This window comes from Pseudophryne corroboree, chromosome 5 (genome assembly GCF_028390025.1).
Source record: "Pseudophryne corroboree isolate aPseCor3 chromosome 5, aPseCor3.hap2, whole genome shotgun sequence".
Lineage (NCBI taxonomy): Eukaryota > Metazoa > Chordata > Amphibia > Anura > Myobatrachidae > Pseudophryne > Pseudophryne corroboree.
The window spans coordinates 408,449,996-408,471,008 of NC_086448.1; the positions used below are offsets into that span (position 1 = coordinate 408,449,996).

The 21,013-nt window shown below is 44.2% G+C and overlaps 1 protein-coding gene across 2 annotated transcripts in view; it reads right to left on the reverse strand.

Annotated features, from left to right (window-relative positions):
- The window catches only part of MTRR (5-methyltetrahydrofolate-homocysteine methyltransferase reductase), a 528,380-nt gene that overhangs the window by 37,672 nt on the left and 469,695 nt on the right, over positions 1–21,013 (reverse strand). For both annotated transcript variants that reach the window (XM_063922764.1, XM_063922765.1), the window contains exons 13-14: positions 20,085–20,203; positions 5,323–5,412 (exon numbers count right to left, since the gene is read on the reverse strand). In XM_063922764.1, coding sequence (XP_063778834.1) covers positions 5,323–5,412; positions 20,085–20,203 — 209 coding nt within the window. The remainder of the gene's footprint in view (positions 1–5,322; positions 5,413–20,084; positions 20,204–21,013) is intronic.

The window sequence follows — 21,013 nt, forward strand, 5'->3', positions numbered from 1 at the left end:
CCAGAGAGGGAAGCTGTGTACTATGTATCATACACCTCCCAGTCAGTCTGCAGCTCCTGTAACCAATCAGGAGCCACCCTGGGCTGCGTTCATAAACCTACTGGGTATTCTGGTGGAATGCCTTATGCCCCCTATGGGACCACCTGTGCCATTACATCCACAAATTGTCGCTATGATTAATCCGCCTTGGGCGGAAAGTTTGTCTAACCACTTGCAGCAATTAAATCATTCCTTAGTCAGACAAAAATCTACTCCAGGTCTCTCTAGCATCTCTGGGTCATCTAAGTGGGCTGCTTCCTCCTCACAATCCATGATTCTCTCAGATGTTTCATCTGAAGAGGAGGAGGAGTGTACGGTCATGTCAGAGACTGAATCAGGTGTTTCTGACAAGGATTCTACATTGCAAATTGATGTCCTTGCCCTTGTGGTTGTTATTAAGCATATCCTACAAATCACTGATGACGAAGATTCCACTACTGTGGCTAAGAAAACTGATAAGTTTAAACTCTGCCTGTCACCACTGTCACTTCAATGAAGGAACGGACAGATAAGCGTGTGGAGGGATGCCTGAAATCTATTTACTCCCTTACAGGTGCTGTACATAGACCCACTATTGCGGCCTCTTGATCTGCAAAAGAAATTGAAGCATGGGTTCAGACATTAGAGGAAGAGCTGCCCGAGGATATATCTGACAATGCCAGACAATACCTCACATTACCACCGCCGCCTATTACATTCAGAAGGCGTCCTTTGAGGTGGGTGTGTTGGCAGCCTAGGCATCGACAGTCTGCCCTGACTCACCGTATTCTGTGGTTGAAGTCATGGAAGGTGGACCAAGACTCCCCTTTAAGGAGGATATTTTGTTTTGGAAGACCTAAACAAAATGGTGTCTGAATTGGCGGCTGCTAAGACTGCCTTTCTCCCAAATACTAATCCTTCTGCACAGAAGGCTAAAGGTACCACTTTTCGATCTTTCAGCCTCAGGGGAAAGCAAAAAGGTCAGGCATACCCGAGACAATATTGTGCTCCCAAAACTACTAAGCCCAAGGCAAAGCAGTACTGGGCGGCCCGTCAGCCTGCTTCTAAACAAGACAAGTCTGCCGGTATGACAGGGGCGGGCCTCCCCCTGGGTGACCCCAGGGCGGTAGGCCGACATCTGCAGTACACCCAGGTCTGGTTAATGACCACTTCAGACGCATCAGTGCGAGAAGTTATCTCTCACGGGTACGCAGTCTCCTTCAAGAGACATACCCCTCACCAGTTTCGCACCACGGTTATCCTTTTGGATCCATTAAAGGTGCAAGCTTTGCAAAAGGTTGTGATTTCTCTCCTGAGTACAGGAGTGGTAGTGCCGGTTCCTCTGGCCCAGAGAGGCAGGGGTTACTATTCGACCCTGTTTCTAGTTCCGAAATCCAACGGGTCTTTCCGGCCTATACCTCAAATCATTGAACAAATTTTTGAGAGTGTCTAAGTACCGTAAGGAAACACTGCGCTCAATTATACTGGCTATGGAAACCGGAGACTATATGGTATCCCTTGATATACAGGATGAGTACCTGCATATACCTATTGCCATGTCGCATCAGCAGTATCTGCGGTTTGCTATTGGCAACCTCCAATATCAGTTCCAGGCTCTGTCATTTGGACTGGCTACAGCTCCTCGGATCTTCACCAAGGTCATGGCCATAATGGTGGCCCATCTTCATCGCCAGGGAGCCAGGATCCTGCCGTATCTGGATGACTTGCTGATTCTGGCAAACTCCCACAATGTCCTCCTCAGTCATCTACAACTGACTGTAAGCTTCCTACAAAGCCCATTGATGGCTCATAAACTGGAAGAAATCCTCTCTGGTCCCAGCTCAGAGTATGGTGCACCTGGGGGCACTCCTGGACACAGTCAACAACCGTTTCTGTCTCCATAAAAAGTCCTGAGACTTCAAGACAGGATAAGATGCTTCCTTTGTCGCCACGGAGTGTCGATACACTCGGCGATGCAAGTACTTGGCCTGATGGTGTCGGCATTCGACATGGTAGAGTACGCTCAATTTCATTCTCACCCTTTGCAGAGGTTAATTCTTTACAAGTGGAACGGCCTACCTCATCGGATCAGATCTCACATGATCATTTTGACTCCGGAGGTTCGTCTGTCACTGGCCTGGTAGCTACAGTACCAGCAATTGAGCAAGGGCTGCCCCTTCTGGATCCCCGACTGGGTCCTGCTGACAATGGACACCAGTCTGAGTGGATGGGGTGCAGTGTTGGTGCAACACTCTTTTCATTCTGGAGCAACAGGCAGTGTTCAATGCATTGACTCTCGCCCTGCCTCTGATACAGAACAGGCCGGTTCAAGTAGGATCAGACAATGCCACTACAGTGGCATACATAAACCATCAAGGCAGCACTCGAAGCCACATGGTTATGATGGAAGTGTCAAAAATCCTCAGAAATATCGTCAGTGTTCATTCTGGGTGTCCTAAACTGGGAAGCGGACTTCCTCAGTCAGCAGGACGTGCACGCCGGAGTGGAGTCTTCATCCAGAAGTCTTTCAACTCCTAGTGGACAAGGGAGGCCTACCAGATGTAGACCTGATGGCGTCTCAACACAATTACAAGGTTCCGGTCTTCGGATCAAGGACCCTCAAGCAGAGTTCGTGGACGCATTAGCCACTCCATGGAACTTTCAGCTGCCCTACGTGTAACTTCCAGTGTCACTATTGCCCAGGGTCCTGCGGAAGTTCAAACACGCAGGAGGATTTCTACTTCTAGTTGGTCCAGCGTGGCCCAGACGGCATTGGTTCTCAAACCTGCAGGGTCTTTCGACAGAGCATCTTATTCTACTTCCTCAGTGCCCAGACCACCTCGTACAGGGCCCTTGTTTTTATCTAGACCTGGCCAGGCTGGCTTTGATGGCATGGCTCTTGAGGCATCACTCCTGAAAGCCTAAGGATTCTCTGAAGTGGTCATCCAAACTATGTTAAATGCCAGCAAACTGGTATCTGCTTGCATTTATTACAAGGTCTGGAATTCTTACTTCACCTGGTGTGCTGATAAGAATTATGATGCATACATATTCAGAATTTCCAGAATTCTGGCTTTTCTGCAAAGAGGCCTGGACTTAGGCCTTCGTCTGACATCCCTCAAGGTTCACATATCTGCCTTGTCGGTATGGTTTCAGAGAAAAATTGCATCTATACCTGATGTTCATACATTCACTCAGGGTGTCTTACGAATTCAGCCTCCCTGTGTCTCTCCTTGGCTCCATGGGATCTGTCTGTTGTCTTGAATGCCCGGCAAGAGTTTCCATTTGAATCTCTTGAAACGGTGCACCTTAAGTGGCTCACGGCCAAGGTCTTGTTTTTACTGGCTATTGCCTCTGCAAGAAGGTTGTCGGACTTAGGCGCACTGTCCTGACGGCCACCCTTTCTAATATTTCATCGTGACCGGGCAGTTACTAGAACTCACCCAGGTTATTTACCTAAGCTGGTGTAATCTTTTCACCTTAACCAAGAGATTGTGGTTCCGGCCTTTATCTTCTCTGATTTGTCCTCCAAAGAGCGGTCTTTGGATGTGGTTAGGGCTCTCTGTTATATGTTGAGAGGACTGCCTCTTTCATGAGGTCAGATTCCCTTTTTGTTTTGATTGGATTTCACAAATGTGGCTGGCCTGCGAATAAGCAAACCTTTGCCAGATAGATTAGAATGATGATTGCACAAGCTTATGCGCAGGCTGGTCTCCCAACTCCTGCTGCTATTAATGCCCATTCTACTCAGTCTGTTAGACCATCTTGGGCGGCATGCCGTGTCGTGTCCGCAGAACAATTGTGCAAGGTGGATACGTGGTTCTCAGTGAACACGTTTATTAGGTTCTATGCCTTTGATACTTCCGCCTCCCAGGATGCTTCCTTTGGACGCCGGGTTCTCATACCAGCTAAGGCGTGTCCCCCTCCATTGAGGAACTGCTTTAGGACATCCCCAATGTTTCACTGTGGAAACCAATGTAACCTGCTGCAGAAAAGGAGAGTTATTGTAGACTTACCATTGTTAACTCTCTTTCTCCGAGGTCCGTTGGGTTCCATAGGTCGCCCACCCTGACGCACCTAGCTTCTATGGGTTTGTGTGGCATTAGCCACTGGTCCCTTCTCCTGTCATAAGAATGTGGTTCTATGTGACTAACATCTACCTTCTCTCTTACCTGCTCCTGCATTGGACTGGTTAACAAAATTGAGCTCACAGTGGAGGCGGGGTTATAGAGGAGGCCCCAATGCATCCTAGGACATCCTAAAGCTTTAGCCTGTTGGTGCCTCTGGATCACAATCCACTCTAAGCCAATGTTTCCCTGTGGAACCCAATGTACCTCGCAGAACGAGAGTTAACAATGGTAAGTCTACCATAACTCTATTTTCAAAATAACCAACAGTAAAAATGTGCATGTTTTAAAACCAGACCACATATCATCTCAAGCTGGTTCCATGAATATGACAATGAGTTATACTCCAATGTCTTCCACATTCATCAATCGCGGTCCTCAAGGCACCCTAACGGGTCATGTTTTAAGTATATCTATGCTTGGCCACAGGTGATTTAATCAGTACCTCAGTCAATTTGATGTAACCATCTGTGCTGAGCCACGGATACCGTTAAAGCCACAACCGTTCAGGGGTGCCAGGAGGACCATGATTAGGTACCTCTGACACAGGATATTTTGTGGATGCAGCTTATAAATTCACATGAAGTCAGTTTTATGAATAGCAGCAATGAAGTGTCTCAGTGAAGTCAAGGATTCTTAGGCAATGGATAGGCGTATTCTAATTAAATACAAAATAGCTTCCACTTTGTAATTGTTTCTTTTTAAGTTACACAAAATTCCACAAAGTTACAAATGCATCACAAAAATATAACTTGGCTTCACCCAAAACTTAAGTCAGTTCAATAGGTTATACAAAATGCTTTTAGTTGGAGTTTGGCATTTCCCAAGCCAGTTTCATGGGGCCCAGTATCTAAAAGGGTCCAGCAATGCATCACTTATACCTTTTCCCTTAGTACGGTAAGTACAATTCAGTGAGGGATATTCAATTGTTTGAAAGTCGGTTGGGTGTCTGTTTTTTACCTATTAGATAGAAGAAAACAGACACCCAACTGACTTTTCAAACAATTGAACACTCCCCCAGTATTTTAGTATAATTGTTGAAGGGCCCCAAAAATGTAAAAGTCAATTTTGGGTAGGGTTACATTTAAAAGCACATCTTGTTTTTAAAAGGCTGCAGATATTTCAAAATACATTAAATGACACATTACTACAAAAGGGCTTAACGACATATAATTACCGAAATAAGTAATCTTTATTATGACTCCGACAACCAAAAAATAGCCAAGTATCTCCAAAAATCTGTTCATTCTCTTGACGGAGAATCTCTCTATATAAAAGCAATCACATAAAAATAGAAATTAACAAATGTCTATAGTTTAGAAATGGAAAAAACAAAAACAAATGAGAATTACAAATTCAATTTTTATAACTTTTTAAAATGTTCAAGAGGCCATACACTTGTGACAAGAACACTGGAATAGTCCTTGAGTGCAGTTATATTTGGCCCAGGTTTCTGATCTACACGTTTTAAAACCCAAGGAAAAATTAGAGTAGTGTTGTCAACAGCCTTTGGGCTTTGGTATAAGCTGGCTAAGGGTTCCTTGGGTCATGGATAGAGAGTGGGGGCAGGCTCCATTCAATAGGCTAATTAACATTTGCACCTGGGTGAGTGTAATAAAAGGCTGTCATACTGGAAACTCAGGGGAAGATGCATGTACAGATGTGTCCTAATAAAGCTTGCCTCAATACGCCATGCAACTGTATGCCTATTGTGAGTCAGCCGGCAGCTTCCGAGCAGCTATGCAAACGTCTGCCTTTTTTTTTTTTTTTTTTTGCTGAAAATGCATTTTATTTGCATTGCTAAGTGACTAGGATGCAAAAGCAGCATATACTGATTAAAATGATGTGGCATGCCTATACTGTGTGTGCGACTGTGGCTGTATCTGCATATGAAATACTACGTTATAGTGATTTCCAGGAAAACCCTAATGTAGCATTTCGTATGCAGATACAGCCGCAGTCACACACAGCATATAGACATGACACATATCATTTTAAAAAGCATAAGCTGCTTGTGCATCCTATTTGCATATCAATGTGACTTAGATGCATGAAAAAAAACTCACATAAAGACTCTCTGCGCTACAGAGTCACACCGCGGCATGGCGTGACTAGAAGGGATGTTTAACATGACTGTAGCACGGATGTAGGAGGAGACATCTGTAGCAGTGAGCCAGTGAAGTTTCCCATGGTAACCAATCAGCATTGAAGTAACATTTATCAAGTGTATTCTATAAAATTATAAGTAGCAACTGATTGACTGCCATCCACTCTTTTCACTGCTTCATACATCTCCCCTCAGTCTCTCGCTGCCTGGGGAAAAAGAGTATTTGTGAGAGAGACCTGCAACTTGGTACAAATGAGCTATACTTGCTGAAACTTTCAAATGTGTTTGTAGTGGATAGTCAGGAATGTTTCTGTTCAGTTGGTGCCAGACAGAGGAGGAGTTTTTATTTTCATGTTTTATTTTAAATTATCTGCTTAATAAAAGTGGCTGAAGCCATTTGAATTAGAAACCTTGGACTTGTGTGATCTCTTGGCTGCTGTTCACCACTGTCTACCACAGAAGATGATACTTGTTCCCTAAACTCTGTTACAGTGTTGTGAATGACAGCAATCTTATCTGCACACAGTAAGAGGAGCAGCAGCCTCGAGAAACTTGCAGAAAACAGGTCTGTGTGTTCCGGGAAAGAAACTAGACCACAGATACAGCCCAAATTAAAAGTTGCAGACTGATACTCTGCAGAGACTCCTTACAGTATGACACGTGCTGGGAACTGCAGTGCCTCAAATAAAAAAAGCAAGTCCAAGTGGTGTTTGGTCTGCACATTGGTGTAAACTTACAGTTAAAGGGCCAGAGCCTCCAAATTTGAAAACAGTGTTGACACATGTCCTGGGTAAAGGCATCTACCACATAACATGAAAGACGTAGTTAAGGCCTTTCTACAGGCTAAAGCAGCCTATCAGGAATCCACCAGAGTTCAATAATTCACCATTGTCATGGCCTGGAGGCAACAGCACTTGGATATCAAGGAAACACCTAGGCAAGAGCACGTAGACCACAAAGCCTTACAGGCAGTGTGGTGCAGCAGCTTGCAGTCCGACCTAGAAATTCTTCCTTGAATCTCCCAACTAGCTCCAGTGTTATTTGAGCTAGTTACATTCTTCCAAAAAATGACTATGGCTGATGACATGACGGCATATCTAACCACTTTTGAGAAAACCGCTGAGCATGAGAGTTGGCCTTAAGAACAGTGGGCCAGACTTTTTGCACATTTCTTGCAGGACAACCATAAACAGCTTATTTCAATTTAAGCCCTGCAGATGCTCAAGACTATGAAAAGCTAAAACGCTCACAAATGCACAACCTCATCCACCTAACCAAGAAATGGTTACAGAAGAACATTAAACAGTCCTCATATAGTAGGAAGAGTTGTCATTGGTCGTTATTTGAGGTCTGTGCCTATGGTTTTGCAGTATCTGGCAGATGAATTACTGACTACACCACAGCAACCCCTAGATCTACGACAGCGCACTTCAGTAAAAGCTGGTAAGAATGTTCAAAGGAAAAAGGGTTCTGGGCACTTAAGAGAATTTAAAAATGGAGAGACTGCAGACACTGGGCCAGGAGACTGGCCAGTTGGGCCAGGAAAGTCCATGCCACACAAAAGACTTTACAATTGTGCTTACATTTTTAGGTGTGGTATGTCAGGAAATGTTATTACTAATTGCCCAGTTGTGAACCCATGCAGTATGATGCTGCCTTTGAATGTTGCAGAACTATTTCTTTGCCAGGTAAGCCTATACTGTTCTAACTTAGCTGGAAAACCCTAATGTGTAATTTCTATGGAAGGCAATTGAATAGAGGCATTGCTAGACTCAGGAAATTTAATTACCCTTGAGAAAGCTGGGTGAGTTAACTCTTCAAAGATTCAGCAAACAAATGTTTGTGTAACTTTCATACAACTGCCATTATATTGCTGCTGAAGTGAATATTAACACCCTTTGTGTTTCAGCTCTTGTTAAAGTAGGGTTGGCTCCTTTCTTGGTGCATGAAAAATAGGGAGAAATTTTCCTAATTTTTGGAAATTATAGGAATCCAGTCTGATCACAGAAGTTAAATGTATAGAGCTCTCTGACAGTGCGGATGGTCCACTGGCAGTGGGTGTGTCCTCTGTAATCCTGGAGCCATTTCCATTTGCTAGTATGGCTGGGGACTAGTGAATGAGGAATATCAAAATGAGACACCTCCTAACATGGAATGAGAAGCTGAAGACAGAGATGGAGGTATGCCTAACCTTGAGGTGAGGAAGGAACAGTCTGTGGTTAAAACAAACATAAGATAAACCCTGAGAAAATAAGAAAGTTATTAACGGGGTAGAATCTTATGACAGGCTTGCGTACCCACACATATCCATCCGTCATGAGGTGTTGTACCAAATTACAAAAAATGGTGAATATGTGGTAGAACAGCAGTAGTTCCCAAGCCATATAGGAGAATCATATTAGACCTAGCTCATGGTCACATCACAGCAGGAAGCTTAGGAGCAGAAAGAACCACCGAGAGGATTTTCCAATGGTTCTTTTGGCCAAGGGTGCATGAAGAGGTATTGGAATATAGTTCCTGTCCCAAGTGCCAGTATCATGCTCCCACACCGCATTTCAAGAGTCCACTAGTGACCATGCCTATTATAGAGGTCCTGTTTGACAGGATAGCTATTTATCTTGTTGGGCCCTTGTTAAAATGTCAGCTTGGGGTCATCAGTATATCCTAGCAATAGTGCATTATGCTACATTATATTACATAGCAATCCCTTTGCGTAATATCTCTACCAAGCTAGAGTAGGGTGGAAATACCTAAAGAAATTCTGACTGACCAATGTACCCCCTTTATGTTTAGGATCATGAAGGAATTACTTAAGGTTACTCACATCAGGGAATCAACTTACCATACCCAAACTGATGGGTTGGTATATAGGTTCAACAAAACCTTAAAAAGCCTGCTGAAAAAGGTCATTGATAAGGATGGGAAATACAAGGATTACTTATTGCAATATTGTTGTTGGCTATTAGAGAAGTTCCACAGTCCTACAGGGTTCTCTCCATTTGATCTGTTGAAAAAGGAAGACACCCCAGAAGGTTGCTAAAGAGTTATGGGAAGGGCAGCCAACTCCTTATAAAAGTGTTATTGAACACATATCGCAGATGTAGGACAGGATTGTGGACGTTATGTCCATTGTCAAGGAGCACATGGAACAAGCCCAACAGAGGGTTTATATATGGAACACATGGGTACATACAATATGACAAAAAAAAAACACATTCAGCACTCCACTGAGAGGAAAAACAGTGCGCGATCCTTTACGACAAATATGATTAGACTTCACATATACAGGATGTATAATAAAATATTTGTATACTTCTCCATTGAATAACAATCAAATTCCTCTATGGATCAGACTTTTGATCCGTAGTTGTTCTTCAGAGCACTTACATAAAGGAAAAATGGAGAAAGTACATACGGTGTAGTACGTTCAGAAACAGTATTGTTCATAAAATGTAAGGAAGACCCCTAGATAATGGGACAGTGATCTTTATCTCCTTAGTCTGAGTACGTGTGGGAAATAATGCTCACTTTAAATACTTACCTAAGATACAAGGGAAGAAACATATCAAGGTATCTTTGTTTGTTCAATGCTCACATGAATGTTTACTTCCACTGTTTAGGTAATCCGCTCATCAAGGTATCTTTAGTGCTGGTTCCCCCAAAAATATCACTCCGTACAGTACTTCTGACGGTATTTCAAGGGTTAACAAATGTATTATTTAAACAGAAGCAAAATAGAATTCCATGAAAACAATTCCATACATAAAAAAACAGGTTCACTACGATATGCCGGCGGTCGGGCTCCCGGCGACCAGCATACCGGCGCCGGGAGCCCGACCGCCGGCTTACCGACAGTGTGGCGAGCGCAAATGAGCCCCTTGCGGGCTCGCTGCGCTCGCCACGCTATTTTATTCTCTCTCCAGGGAGGTCGTGGACCCCCACGAGGGAGAATAAGTGTCGGTATGCCGGCTGTCGGGATCCTGGCGCCGGTATACTGTGCGCCGGGATCCCGTCAGTCGGCATACAGAAGACCACCCTAAAAAAACACAGCGTTAAGTCCGCTATTTCAGATGGAGAGATGGTAACATAAATCCAACTCCTTATCGTCGCTGGTGGTGTAATAAAAGCCCTGGGAGAAAAGTCTTACCAAGTGGTTCTCAGGGTGGTCTCCAACTTCAATGCGGCATAACTAGTAGCACAACACCAACAAGTTACGACTTGCAAGTCTTTTACAAGGTGTTTCTTCCATGTCTCAGACAAACATATTTATTCATTTTGAGATCCCGCCCCCATTCCTATTGGATGATTGTGATAGGAGTCTTAAAGTATGCCCTCTGTAGGAAGTTGTAGGGAATCTGCCGGTGGAACTCATTCTTGATGTCCTCACTGACTCTGTGCCTGGACAATGCCCTTGGACTTTTATTACACTACTGGCAATGTCCACTGGCTGGTGGGACCAGTGGAGCCATCATAAGAGGGATGAACCTTTGGCAACAGAATGATTATCTGCGCCTTGAGATGCTGATGAGACTTGTTCCACCTGGCCAGAACTTCTAGCTGCAGAGGATGGGAGTAAAACTGGGAACACTCCACACCATGTCGAACATGGAGCCCAAGGAATCCAGGATCCGCATGCAGGAGTAGATGGACACTTGACGATCATGGAGGAAAGTACAAATTTTGTATTGCAAGGCTTGAATCTTATCCATTGGAAGAAAGGCCCGTTAAACTCTGGACTACAGCTGCGCCCCCAAGTGCAACATCACCTGAGAAGACGCCAACGTAGATTTGTACCAATTGATTTTGCACCCGTGTGATTGCAGCAGATCCACTATAAGGCAAATGTGGTCTGTCAGGACATCCGGAGACAGGGCTAGGAGTAGGTCATCTAGATAAGACAGGAATCTAACCCCCCTCCGCGATGAAGGTGCACAGCCAATACGGTAATGACCTTTGTGAACACCTGAGGGGCCACGGACAGTCAAAAACGCAAAGCCTGAAAGGTAGTGATCATTTAACACCACAAACTGGAGGAAGCGCTGCTGGCTGACCTGGATGGGAATGTGTAAATAGGTAACCTGGACATCCAAAGATGCCATAAAATCCCCAGTTCCATAGCCAAAATGATGGAGTGAAGAGAATCATCGCGGAATCGGAGGATCCGCAGATACCTGTTTAGAGCTTATAGCTTGAGGATACGGTAAAAGAAGTCATTCGGTTTTTGGATAAGAAAGAGATTTGAATAGTAACCCATACTATTCTGTGAAAGAGGGGCAGAGATGATGACCTTGTAGGCCAGAAGGGAGCAAACAGATTCCCTGAGAGCTACCACCTTTTCCATATCCACTGGAAATCCTGTAGAGAAGAATTCTAATGGAGGACACCTTTGAAAAGGTCAGTGCATAGCCTTTAAAGACCACACCTCTGACCCAAGCATCTAATGTTGTCTCAGTCCACACAGCTGCAAAACGCAGAAGCTAGCCTCCCATGATAGGATCCACTAGTGTGGGTCAGCCCCTTTATGTGGCAAGCATGTCAGCTGGTTTGGAAGCAGGTCATCTGGGAGCCAAGACTTTACCTCGGGATCAAGAGGTCTTGGAGAGGAACCCTGAAATCTCGACAATGTCTGACCCCTGGCCTTTCCCTGTGGACTAAAGGAATGAAAGGAGGAGTTTCTGGCCCTGGGAGAAGCCGCCAAAGGGAGGAAAGCTATCTTGGACGCTGCTAAATAGCAACAAGCCTGTCCAACTCCTGACCAAAGAGAATGTTCCCAGAATACGGGAGTGCCTCTAATGTCTTTTTAGAATCTGCATCAACTTGCCAGGAACACAGCTACAGGGCTCTCCTGATCACTACAGTAGAAGTAGACACCTTAGAGGCCACCTCACCCAAGTAAGACCCTGAACGCTTCTAGTGCCTCAGCCAACATAAAATGGACTTATCCACCCATGCAAGGCAGGGCCAGCGACAGCACCCACATGGGTATAGGGTCATCTTAAGGAAGTTCTACATCTTATCTGTGGAATCCCTATGGGAAGCTGTAGGGAGGATGGAAGATCTCATGAGGCCAACAATGTGGGCATCAACTAGAGGAGGGGACTTCCACTTGGCCCGTTCTGCAGGTGGGAGAGGATAGAAGGACACAAGGCACTAAATTGAAAGGACCTATTAGGGCAAGTCCACGCCTCTGCAAGATTGTCTTCCAGTTGCTCAGAATTGTCGTCACCTTATTCTGACACCTGAAAATGGGGGCCCTGGACCTAGGCGCTTGTTTGGAGTTCTCCACCTAAAATACTGCCCTGATCAGTGCTTCCACATCTACCCTGGAGGCAGAATCCTAAGGCACTAAGGAAGTCTATGTCCGAGGTGGCCAACACGCTAGTCTCATGCACTGAGGACAGGATCTGAACCACCTCTCAACAGTTACATACACACAGACCACTCCATGCACAGAAAAACGTGGGCGATAAGTTCTAAACAATCCAGCTTAGCAGCAGGAACGAGCTAAAGCAAAAATCTAGCCACTGGGAGCAAGGTATATGGAAGACAGGAGCCCAAGCTTCTCCCCAGGCAGAACTGAGGCAGGCAGTTTGGGTAAAATGGCTACCCAGCATCTATGTGGAGTTAAAGAGACAGGAGTCTGCCTGGGACGGGCTGTCTGCCATGACCAAGTGCACCTAAGGGTGGGGATAACAGCAGTAGCCTGCCTGCTCCTCTAGTGTGGACCCCAGGAACACTGCCTGCACCGCTATTAACGGTGTTCCTGTTCCTAATTGTCCTGGTGGCCTATTGTGCAGAGTGCGACCTCCGGGTGCTGACACCAGCACCGCCAGTGGCCTCCACACCAGTGGTGTATAGCCGCTGCAATGTGGCTCCTGGGCTTACCTGTCCCCTGCCAGCTATGGCTGCTTCCATGAGCTCTGTGCAGTGTCTGTGTGGATGGAGCGCCATGGCAGAAGTCACTGACCCGGTCGCCAGTGCTGCCGTCGCTGAAGCTAGGGTGTTTGGAGCAGCAGTGAGGGAGTCTTACACTACTGCTAAGCAAAAGCAAATTAAAAATAGAAATTTAAGTAAAATAGTCTGAGGGACCACTTAAAAGCAGCTCCCCACCACCGGTGCCCACCGGTGATGGCACCAACTAAAAAACTGGCTAATTGGGGTTGGGGTGTAGAGGAGTGGGAGGCCTTGGCTGTTGGGAAAAAATAATTAACTAGTTGGTGCTCAGTCTCTCCTATCCAGCTATACCCAGCATTCCTCACTGTGCCCCCTAGTGGAGGAATAAGAAATACTGGATGAAACTTTCAAATGTGTTTGTAGTGGATAGTCAAGAATGTTTCTATTTAGGTAGTGCCAGAAAGGCAATGCCTTTTTTTTAAAGGTTTTATTTTATCTGCTGAATAAAACAGGCTGAGGCCAGATGAACCAGAAACCATGTACTTGTGTGATCTCTCAGCTGCTGTTCACCACTGTGTACCCCAGGAGATACCTGTTCCCCTAACAATGTTACAACTGTCAGATGTGGTCATCTTCTGATAATTTACACTCTATCCTTACCATCATTTGATGAACTCCATCAGATGTTGACAAGGGTTGGTGATCTTTTGTGGTGCACACAATATGGGGTTTGCATGAAAGCTTGGCTGTCAAAATTACAGCATGTATAGACACTCATGCTGGTCTGGGATAATATGCATCTTTCTACCTTTATTAAGACTACAGAAAGTTATCTACAAGACTGGTGTTTTTTTTTCCCCCGGAGTGGCTCCGTGTCATGTCATGCAGCTGCCCCGAAAACGCTCATGTCACACTCACATTGTGCCCACTAGCCGCCCCCTCCCCTTCCCTTTCCTGAACGCCCGCCGCTGTCAATCACCTTGCGACCACTTCCTGGAAGGATGCGACTGCAAGGTGTAGGGTCAGGCACGCACACTGCGACCGGTACGTGTGCGCAGACCATCCAAATGCAGCCGATGCGTACTGATGCTCTGAATAGCCCCCTTAGTCCAGATATGTTTCACTACAGCAGGTTTTGTTAACCTTGAGCCGTTCTATTCCTACCTATTTTTATTTTCTAAGTTTGCAATGTGTTTTTCTTTGTTTTTCTCACATGCAATGTTTTCTTGCTCTTTTCTTTGCAAATGGTAGATTACTGTTCAATTTCATTGTCCATTTGATCCCGGACGATGGTCATGGATGCCTACCCGAGTTGGGCTAAACTGCATATACCCTATGGACTATTAGATTTACTGCTATGCCCATTCTGTCCAACAGTGGTTTTCGGTTATTACTGTTGCTATATATTCTGTGTTCAATATGTCTTCTGTTTTCCGTATTTCTTCATTCTCTTTTTCCCTTGTTTTCCAATCTTTTCTCTCTCCCTTCCATTTTGTACCCTTCTCCAGCCACCTTACCTGATTTTCACAGGGATTGCCTGGTGACTTGCCCCTCCCGCATCCCCCTATCATTCTGCCCATGCATACTCCCACATCCCCATCATTCTGCTATTAAGCTATGCTCCTTAAATGTTAAGGGGCTTAACATACCTGAAAAATGCTTCACATTACTTAACAGCTTAGAACTGAAAGGGTGGATGTTGCTTTTTTGCAGGAAACACACTTCAAACATCTTGCCTCCCCTAAATAGAGTAATTACTATTTTCCTCAGGCCTTTCAAAGTGACAATACTCTAAGCAAGTCACTAGGTGTGGCTATTTTACTTTCTCGTAGGCTGCCACTTCTAGTTCCTCGACATTTCTTGGAGGAAGGAAGATGTCCGGTCCTCAAATGTAAGTTGTTTGCTCAAATGTATACCTTTGTTAATGTATATTTCCCTAACCGTAATCAGTGACAGGTTTTTAGTAGGGTCCTACGACTTTTGGAGCCACTGAGGGAGGGGTGTCTTGTACTGGGGGAGGGGGGGATGATTTTAATTAGTCCCTAGAATCTGCCCTTGATTGCTTTCCTGTGCGTCCTACCCCTATCTCTGAGATCATCATAGAATCCGCCAACTCCTCCATGAACACCAGCAGTTTTGATCTCTGGAGGATTCAACACCCCACAGTAAAATATTATACCTATTATTCTACCCCACTCCGTATACTCCTGCATTAATTATTTCCTTGTGGACCATCAGTTTTTGCAATACTACCCTCATAGTGAGAGTGGACAAAATTACGTGATCTGACCACACCCCAGTTTATGCCTTTGCGAGTCCCCACCCAACGCCCTCCCATCCGTGGATCTGCCGTTTTAATGACCAGTTACTTTCTGATCCCCGTCTTAAGGACAAACTTGGCTCTGCACATAAATGCATGCTTCATGTAAAATGTATACAATTAGGATCCCAGCTAAAGGAGGAGAGGGCGGCCCCAAGAACGCAACTTCTTGACTATATTAAATCCTTTGAATTGTCCAACAAATCTACGCTCTCGGATGATGTTCTGCAGGAACTCAATGAGACAAGGGTGGCCCTTACTATGCTCCTCAACAACAGGACTAAGCTTTATATGCATAAGTGCAGGCATAAATATTACCTATGGAGCAATAAACCTGGATCAATGCTAGCTAGGGTACTGAGAGTGCAGAGGGTACAGTAATATGTTCATTTTAGCTGCGAGTCTGGGGGGCTGGCGGGTACACATGTTCCAGCAAATTGCTGAAGCTTTTCAAAACTACTAGCTCTATAATTTAAGGAAGGACCATCCTCCTCTCGACCAGCCCTCATTTAGCCAAACAATCAGAGATTACCTTAATTCCGTTGAGTTTTCATATATTCCTGAGGAGGACTTGACCTTCCTAGAACAACAATTTACCATGGAGGAGCTGGAATCAGCACTGTCTGCTACCCCTACAATGAAAAATCCAGGCCCTTCCTAATCAACTATTATAAAACCTACCGAGCATCCCTTATGCCCCTTTTCCTGAAGACATGTAATGCAATTGTTAACATGATTAGCACTTATTTCTATAATCCCTAAAGATCATAAGGATCCTGCCCAGTGCTCGAGTTACAGGCAGATAGCTCTCTGGAACACTTATTTTAAGCTTTTGGTAAACTTCTTGCCAATGAATTAGGGCCTCTCCTTCCTAGTTTGGTTGATGAGGATTAGTTGGGATTTGTCAATGGCAGAGAGGCCAAAGATAATAACTACTAAAATGATTGACCTCATCCACCTCGCCAGGCGTAGTAGGTCCCACGTGGTTCTCTTGTCCGCTGAAGGTGTTCGATAGAATAGACTGAAATTTCATGGAGGGTCTTCTCGAGCACTTGGGCCTGGGTCCAAACTGTGTCCATTGTATACTTGTCCTATTCTGTGCTGCCTCTGCCTGAGTTCATATTAATGGGGCTCTTTTAGAGGGATGTAGTTACAGACGCCTACATCCCGCTCCCATCACAATCCAGACAATCGGCATGCCAACTAACAGGGATTATTTCCACTCATGAGTGTCCACGACACCCATAGAGTATGAATAGAACCTGTGGCCCGCAAGGTGCTTCGTAGCGCTCTCCCCCCCACCGCCAGGTATCTAAATGCCTGGATCCCGCTGTCGGTATGGTGACCGGCAGTCACATGATACCAACCCCTTTAAATTCTCTCTCTATCCAAAATGGCGCTCATCAGGGATGCCTGTTATCCCCCTTTTATTTTTATGCCTTGCATGGAGGCTCTAGCAAGAGTGATTCGAGCGAATGGTGACATCAAAGGTATCCTGGTAGGGAATACTGACCATAAATTGGCACTCTTTGCCGACGACCTCTTGGCATCCGTTTCCAGCCAAGTGACCTCTCTACCGTCCCTTATGCCTGAATATCAGAGGGTTGTGTATTTGTCCAATTTTAAAATAAATTTAGCATAATCAGTAGCCTTAAATGGCCCTGTAGTGGAGGGGCTTTTGCAGGCATTCCCGTTCCAATGGCACCCATCTCACATTAAGTATTACGCTATCCAATAATAATTCCAACTGCGTTCAGCTTAATTTTTCCTCTTTACTAGCTAAATTTAAAATGGACTTACCAAAATGGTCATCATTACGACTGTCTTGGTTAGCTAGGATTAATACCATAAAAATTAATATCTTGCCCAAAATCCTCTATTTATTCCAAGCGCTCCCAATCAGTTTCACTCTCCTTTTTTTAGGGATTTACAGGGCCTGGTGGGGAGATTTGTTTAGGGAAATTTGTTTGGGGCAATGGAAAACCCAGGTTAGTTTAGAAGTTACTTATTCAAAGCCGCACTAAGGGGGCCTTCAACTACCACACTTTCTTAGCTATTACCATTCAGCATACTTGGCTAGAATAGTGAAGATGTCTAGGGTCCAGCCAACAAGCATTGGCCTTCTATTGAGGGCCACTCAGCGAACTGCACTTTATCGATTATTCCATGGCTTGTGTTGAAAAAGAATTAGACATCTCCCCTTTTTCAATCCAGGTGCCTCATTACTTATGCCCTTGAGCAATAATCCAGAGGTATAGCCTGTATGTTCTTGCCTTCTCAGTCTGGTTCCTTCAGGGCATCTCCCGTTTGGGCCAATTGGTGGATGCAGCCGGGCAACGGTCCTTTACGGACCTCTGCAGTGCCTTTGGTCTTCTAATTCATTTTGGTTCTACCTCCAGGTTAGGTATTACTTCTCCTCATTGTCTGTCTGCAGGGTGGGTTGGGATCAAACTAATTTTGAGTCATTATTTCTCTCACAAAATCCACCTAGACATTTGATATCGAATATGTTCCAAGCCAGTCTAGCTGGTTTCATGGATGCTATGCCGTGTTATGTCGCCACGTGGCAAAAGGAACTATCCAGGGAATTGATGGAAGACCAATGGTCTTGGATATTTAGTTATACATTTGCCAGTTCCCCTCTGGTACAGGTCCAACTCTTCAACTTTACCTCAGTAAACATGGAGGCAATTCCATCACAGTGAAGATGTCTAGGGTCCAGCCAACAAGCATTGGCCTTCTATTGAGGGCCACTCAGCGAACTGCACTTTATCGATTATTCCATGGCTTGTGTTGAAAAAGAATTAGACATCTCCCCCTTTTCAATCCAGGTGCCTCATTACTTATGCCCTTGAGCAATAATCCAGAGGTATAGCCTGTATGTTCTTGCCTTCTCAGTCTGGTTCCTTCAGGGCATCTCCCGTTTGGGCCAATTGGTGGATGCAGCCGGGCAACGGTCCTTTACGGACCTCTGCAGTGCCTTTGGTCTTCTAATTCATTTTGGTTCTACCTCCAGGTTAGGTATTACTTCTCCTCATTGTCTGTCTGCAGGGTGGGTTGGGATCAAACTAATTTTGAGTCATTATTTCTCTCACAAAATCCACCTAGACATTTGATATCGAATATGTTCCAAGCCAGTCTAGCTGGTTTCATGGATGCTATGCCGTGTTATGTCGCCACGTGGCAAAAGGAACTATCCAGGGAATTGATGGAAGACCAATGGTCTTGGATATTTAGTTATACATTTGCCAGTTCCCCTCTGGTACAGGTCCAACTCTTCAACTTTACCTCAGTAAACATGGAGGCAATTCCATCACATTTCCCTAATTCCTGTCCCTTATTCCCTTCTAACTTTCCATCTACTTTGTGCTCTACCTCCCTTTTCTTTTTCTTTTTTTTCTATGTTCATTTCTAATTCTGTGACGTTCACTTTAAACTGACCTAGGCTATGCAGCAGTTATTGTAAGTAATTGTTCGGAATCCCTTGCACCACATATCTTGCTCCTGTTTTCCACTTGTATGACTTGAAAAATGTCTTCTTCTGTACTTATTGTTGCGGTTTCTCAATAAAAATACATTACATAAAAAAGTAGTAATAGGCCTACCAGAATTTAAGAAAGCTGAACTGCAATAACTTCTAATATTTATTTTAGTGGTGCTGTGAAGGACAGCAGCTTTTCTATATTTAGTGTGTTATGGTAACATGTATACAGTATCATATTTTTCTATTGTCAGGCTTTTCAATAATTCTTTCAATATAGAAAATATTGGGTATCATGTTATTTGATTTTAACTCTTACCAAGGAACATTAATGTGTGAATATTTATTTCCTATTACCTTTACACTGGAATATAACAGTACATTTTAATTTAAGGAAGGGATAGGAAATATGTGCAGTTTCCAACTGTGACTGACCTACTATCCTTAGCAAGCCAATCTAACTAGATGGTACATATTTAAACAGTTTATGATGCCCGCCTTGCTGGACGTCCTGACCAACGTGCAAATTAGTAGACTTTACATAAATGTATAAATGCACATTGTTTCAGTTATTGTGGATTCATGTATCAATCCTATATTTCATGTGTTGATTTCTATCCTGGTATAAGTGAACATGTTTTGTACCCCTTCCCTGGAGCTCAGCACACCCTGCAGTTTGATCCCAGTGTTACCTTTTCTTTTCTGTACCCCTTTGTGCCTTGCATGTAGAAACTTCAATAAAAATCTAATGTAAAAAAAAAATAAGAGAGAATAAAAGGGTAACCTCTTACACACAATGTCAAAGGGTTGCCAAGCATATCAAATGTTTGAGGGGATGCTGTATATACTCTGCACCATGTGACCTTAGTCTGGGGGGCATTTAGGGAGGTGGGTATGCGGTAATATGTGACCCTCTTCAAAGCTGAAAGCCCCTTAAATTTTTCAAGTTGTCCATCACTGAATAACAGCAGTAATGACTACCGCTGGTTACACAGCATGCTTAAACACTATATTTGAGAGACAGAAAAAGAAATGCATGCAATGAGCTGATAATAACATAGCAACATTTTATCATATTCAGTTTGACACTATTTTACAAAACATGCCTTTAGAGGATAGCTTAACTTTATCACTGACCTGTGTTGTAAAAAACCAATAAATGGTGCAATTCCAGTTCCAGGTCCAACCATCACAATAGGAACAGTTGTATCAGATGGTAAACGGAACAAAATGGAGGGCCTCTGAAAAATAGATATCTAAAATAGAACAGAATTTCAATTACAGTAAATTCATGTGAATGAACGCACTTTAAAAGAATTAATGTCATTGCCCTGCCTCTACAGAATTATCCAAAGTTACAGCAATATATGTGATGCTGTAATGTATATTGTACGTCAGGTGGCATGTTTCTTCTTGTATCCTCTTGGGACACAAACCTTTAAATCAAAATTACAACTCAAGGTGACAACTCAAAATACTTAAATATTTGAGTCTATTTCTGACATCATGTTACGAGTTGCTATTCCAGCAAAACTTTCCACAACTTATTTGCAAATTACAGAATTCCTGAAGATGCTGGGTTGTCTTGTGGATGGGCAGGATTATAGCTGTTAAAAAGAACATTATTCCCAAATAGCTATATATTTTTTCCAGGCTATTCCAGTTGCAGACCTCTTTGTCCTCCTATATAAAAGTTCAACAATCACTTATACCGCCCTTCGGGATCCCGGCTGTCTCAATACAGCCAGGATCACGACAGGGTACTATATCACAGCCGGAATAACGGCGAGGTAGGCGATTCCCCCTTTATGAGTGTCCACGACACCCACAGAGGGAGAATAGAATCTGTGGCGAGTGAAGCTCGTTACCGAGCCGCAGCATGGCGAGCACAGCGTTCCTGCAAGGGGCTTCATTGCGCTCGCCCCCGTGCTGGCATTCTAGTGCCCAAGATGCCGATGTCTGTATACTGAAATTCACCATCCCGTGCAGCGGGATCACATACCCATCCCCCCTAAGATTATCATCGAACATCATTAAGAAGGAAGTGTAAGAGGCCTCCATGACAT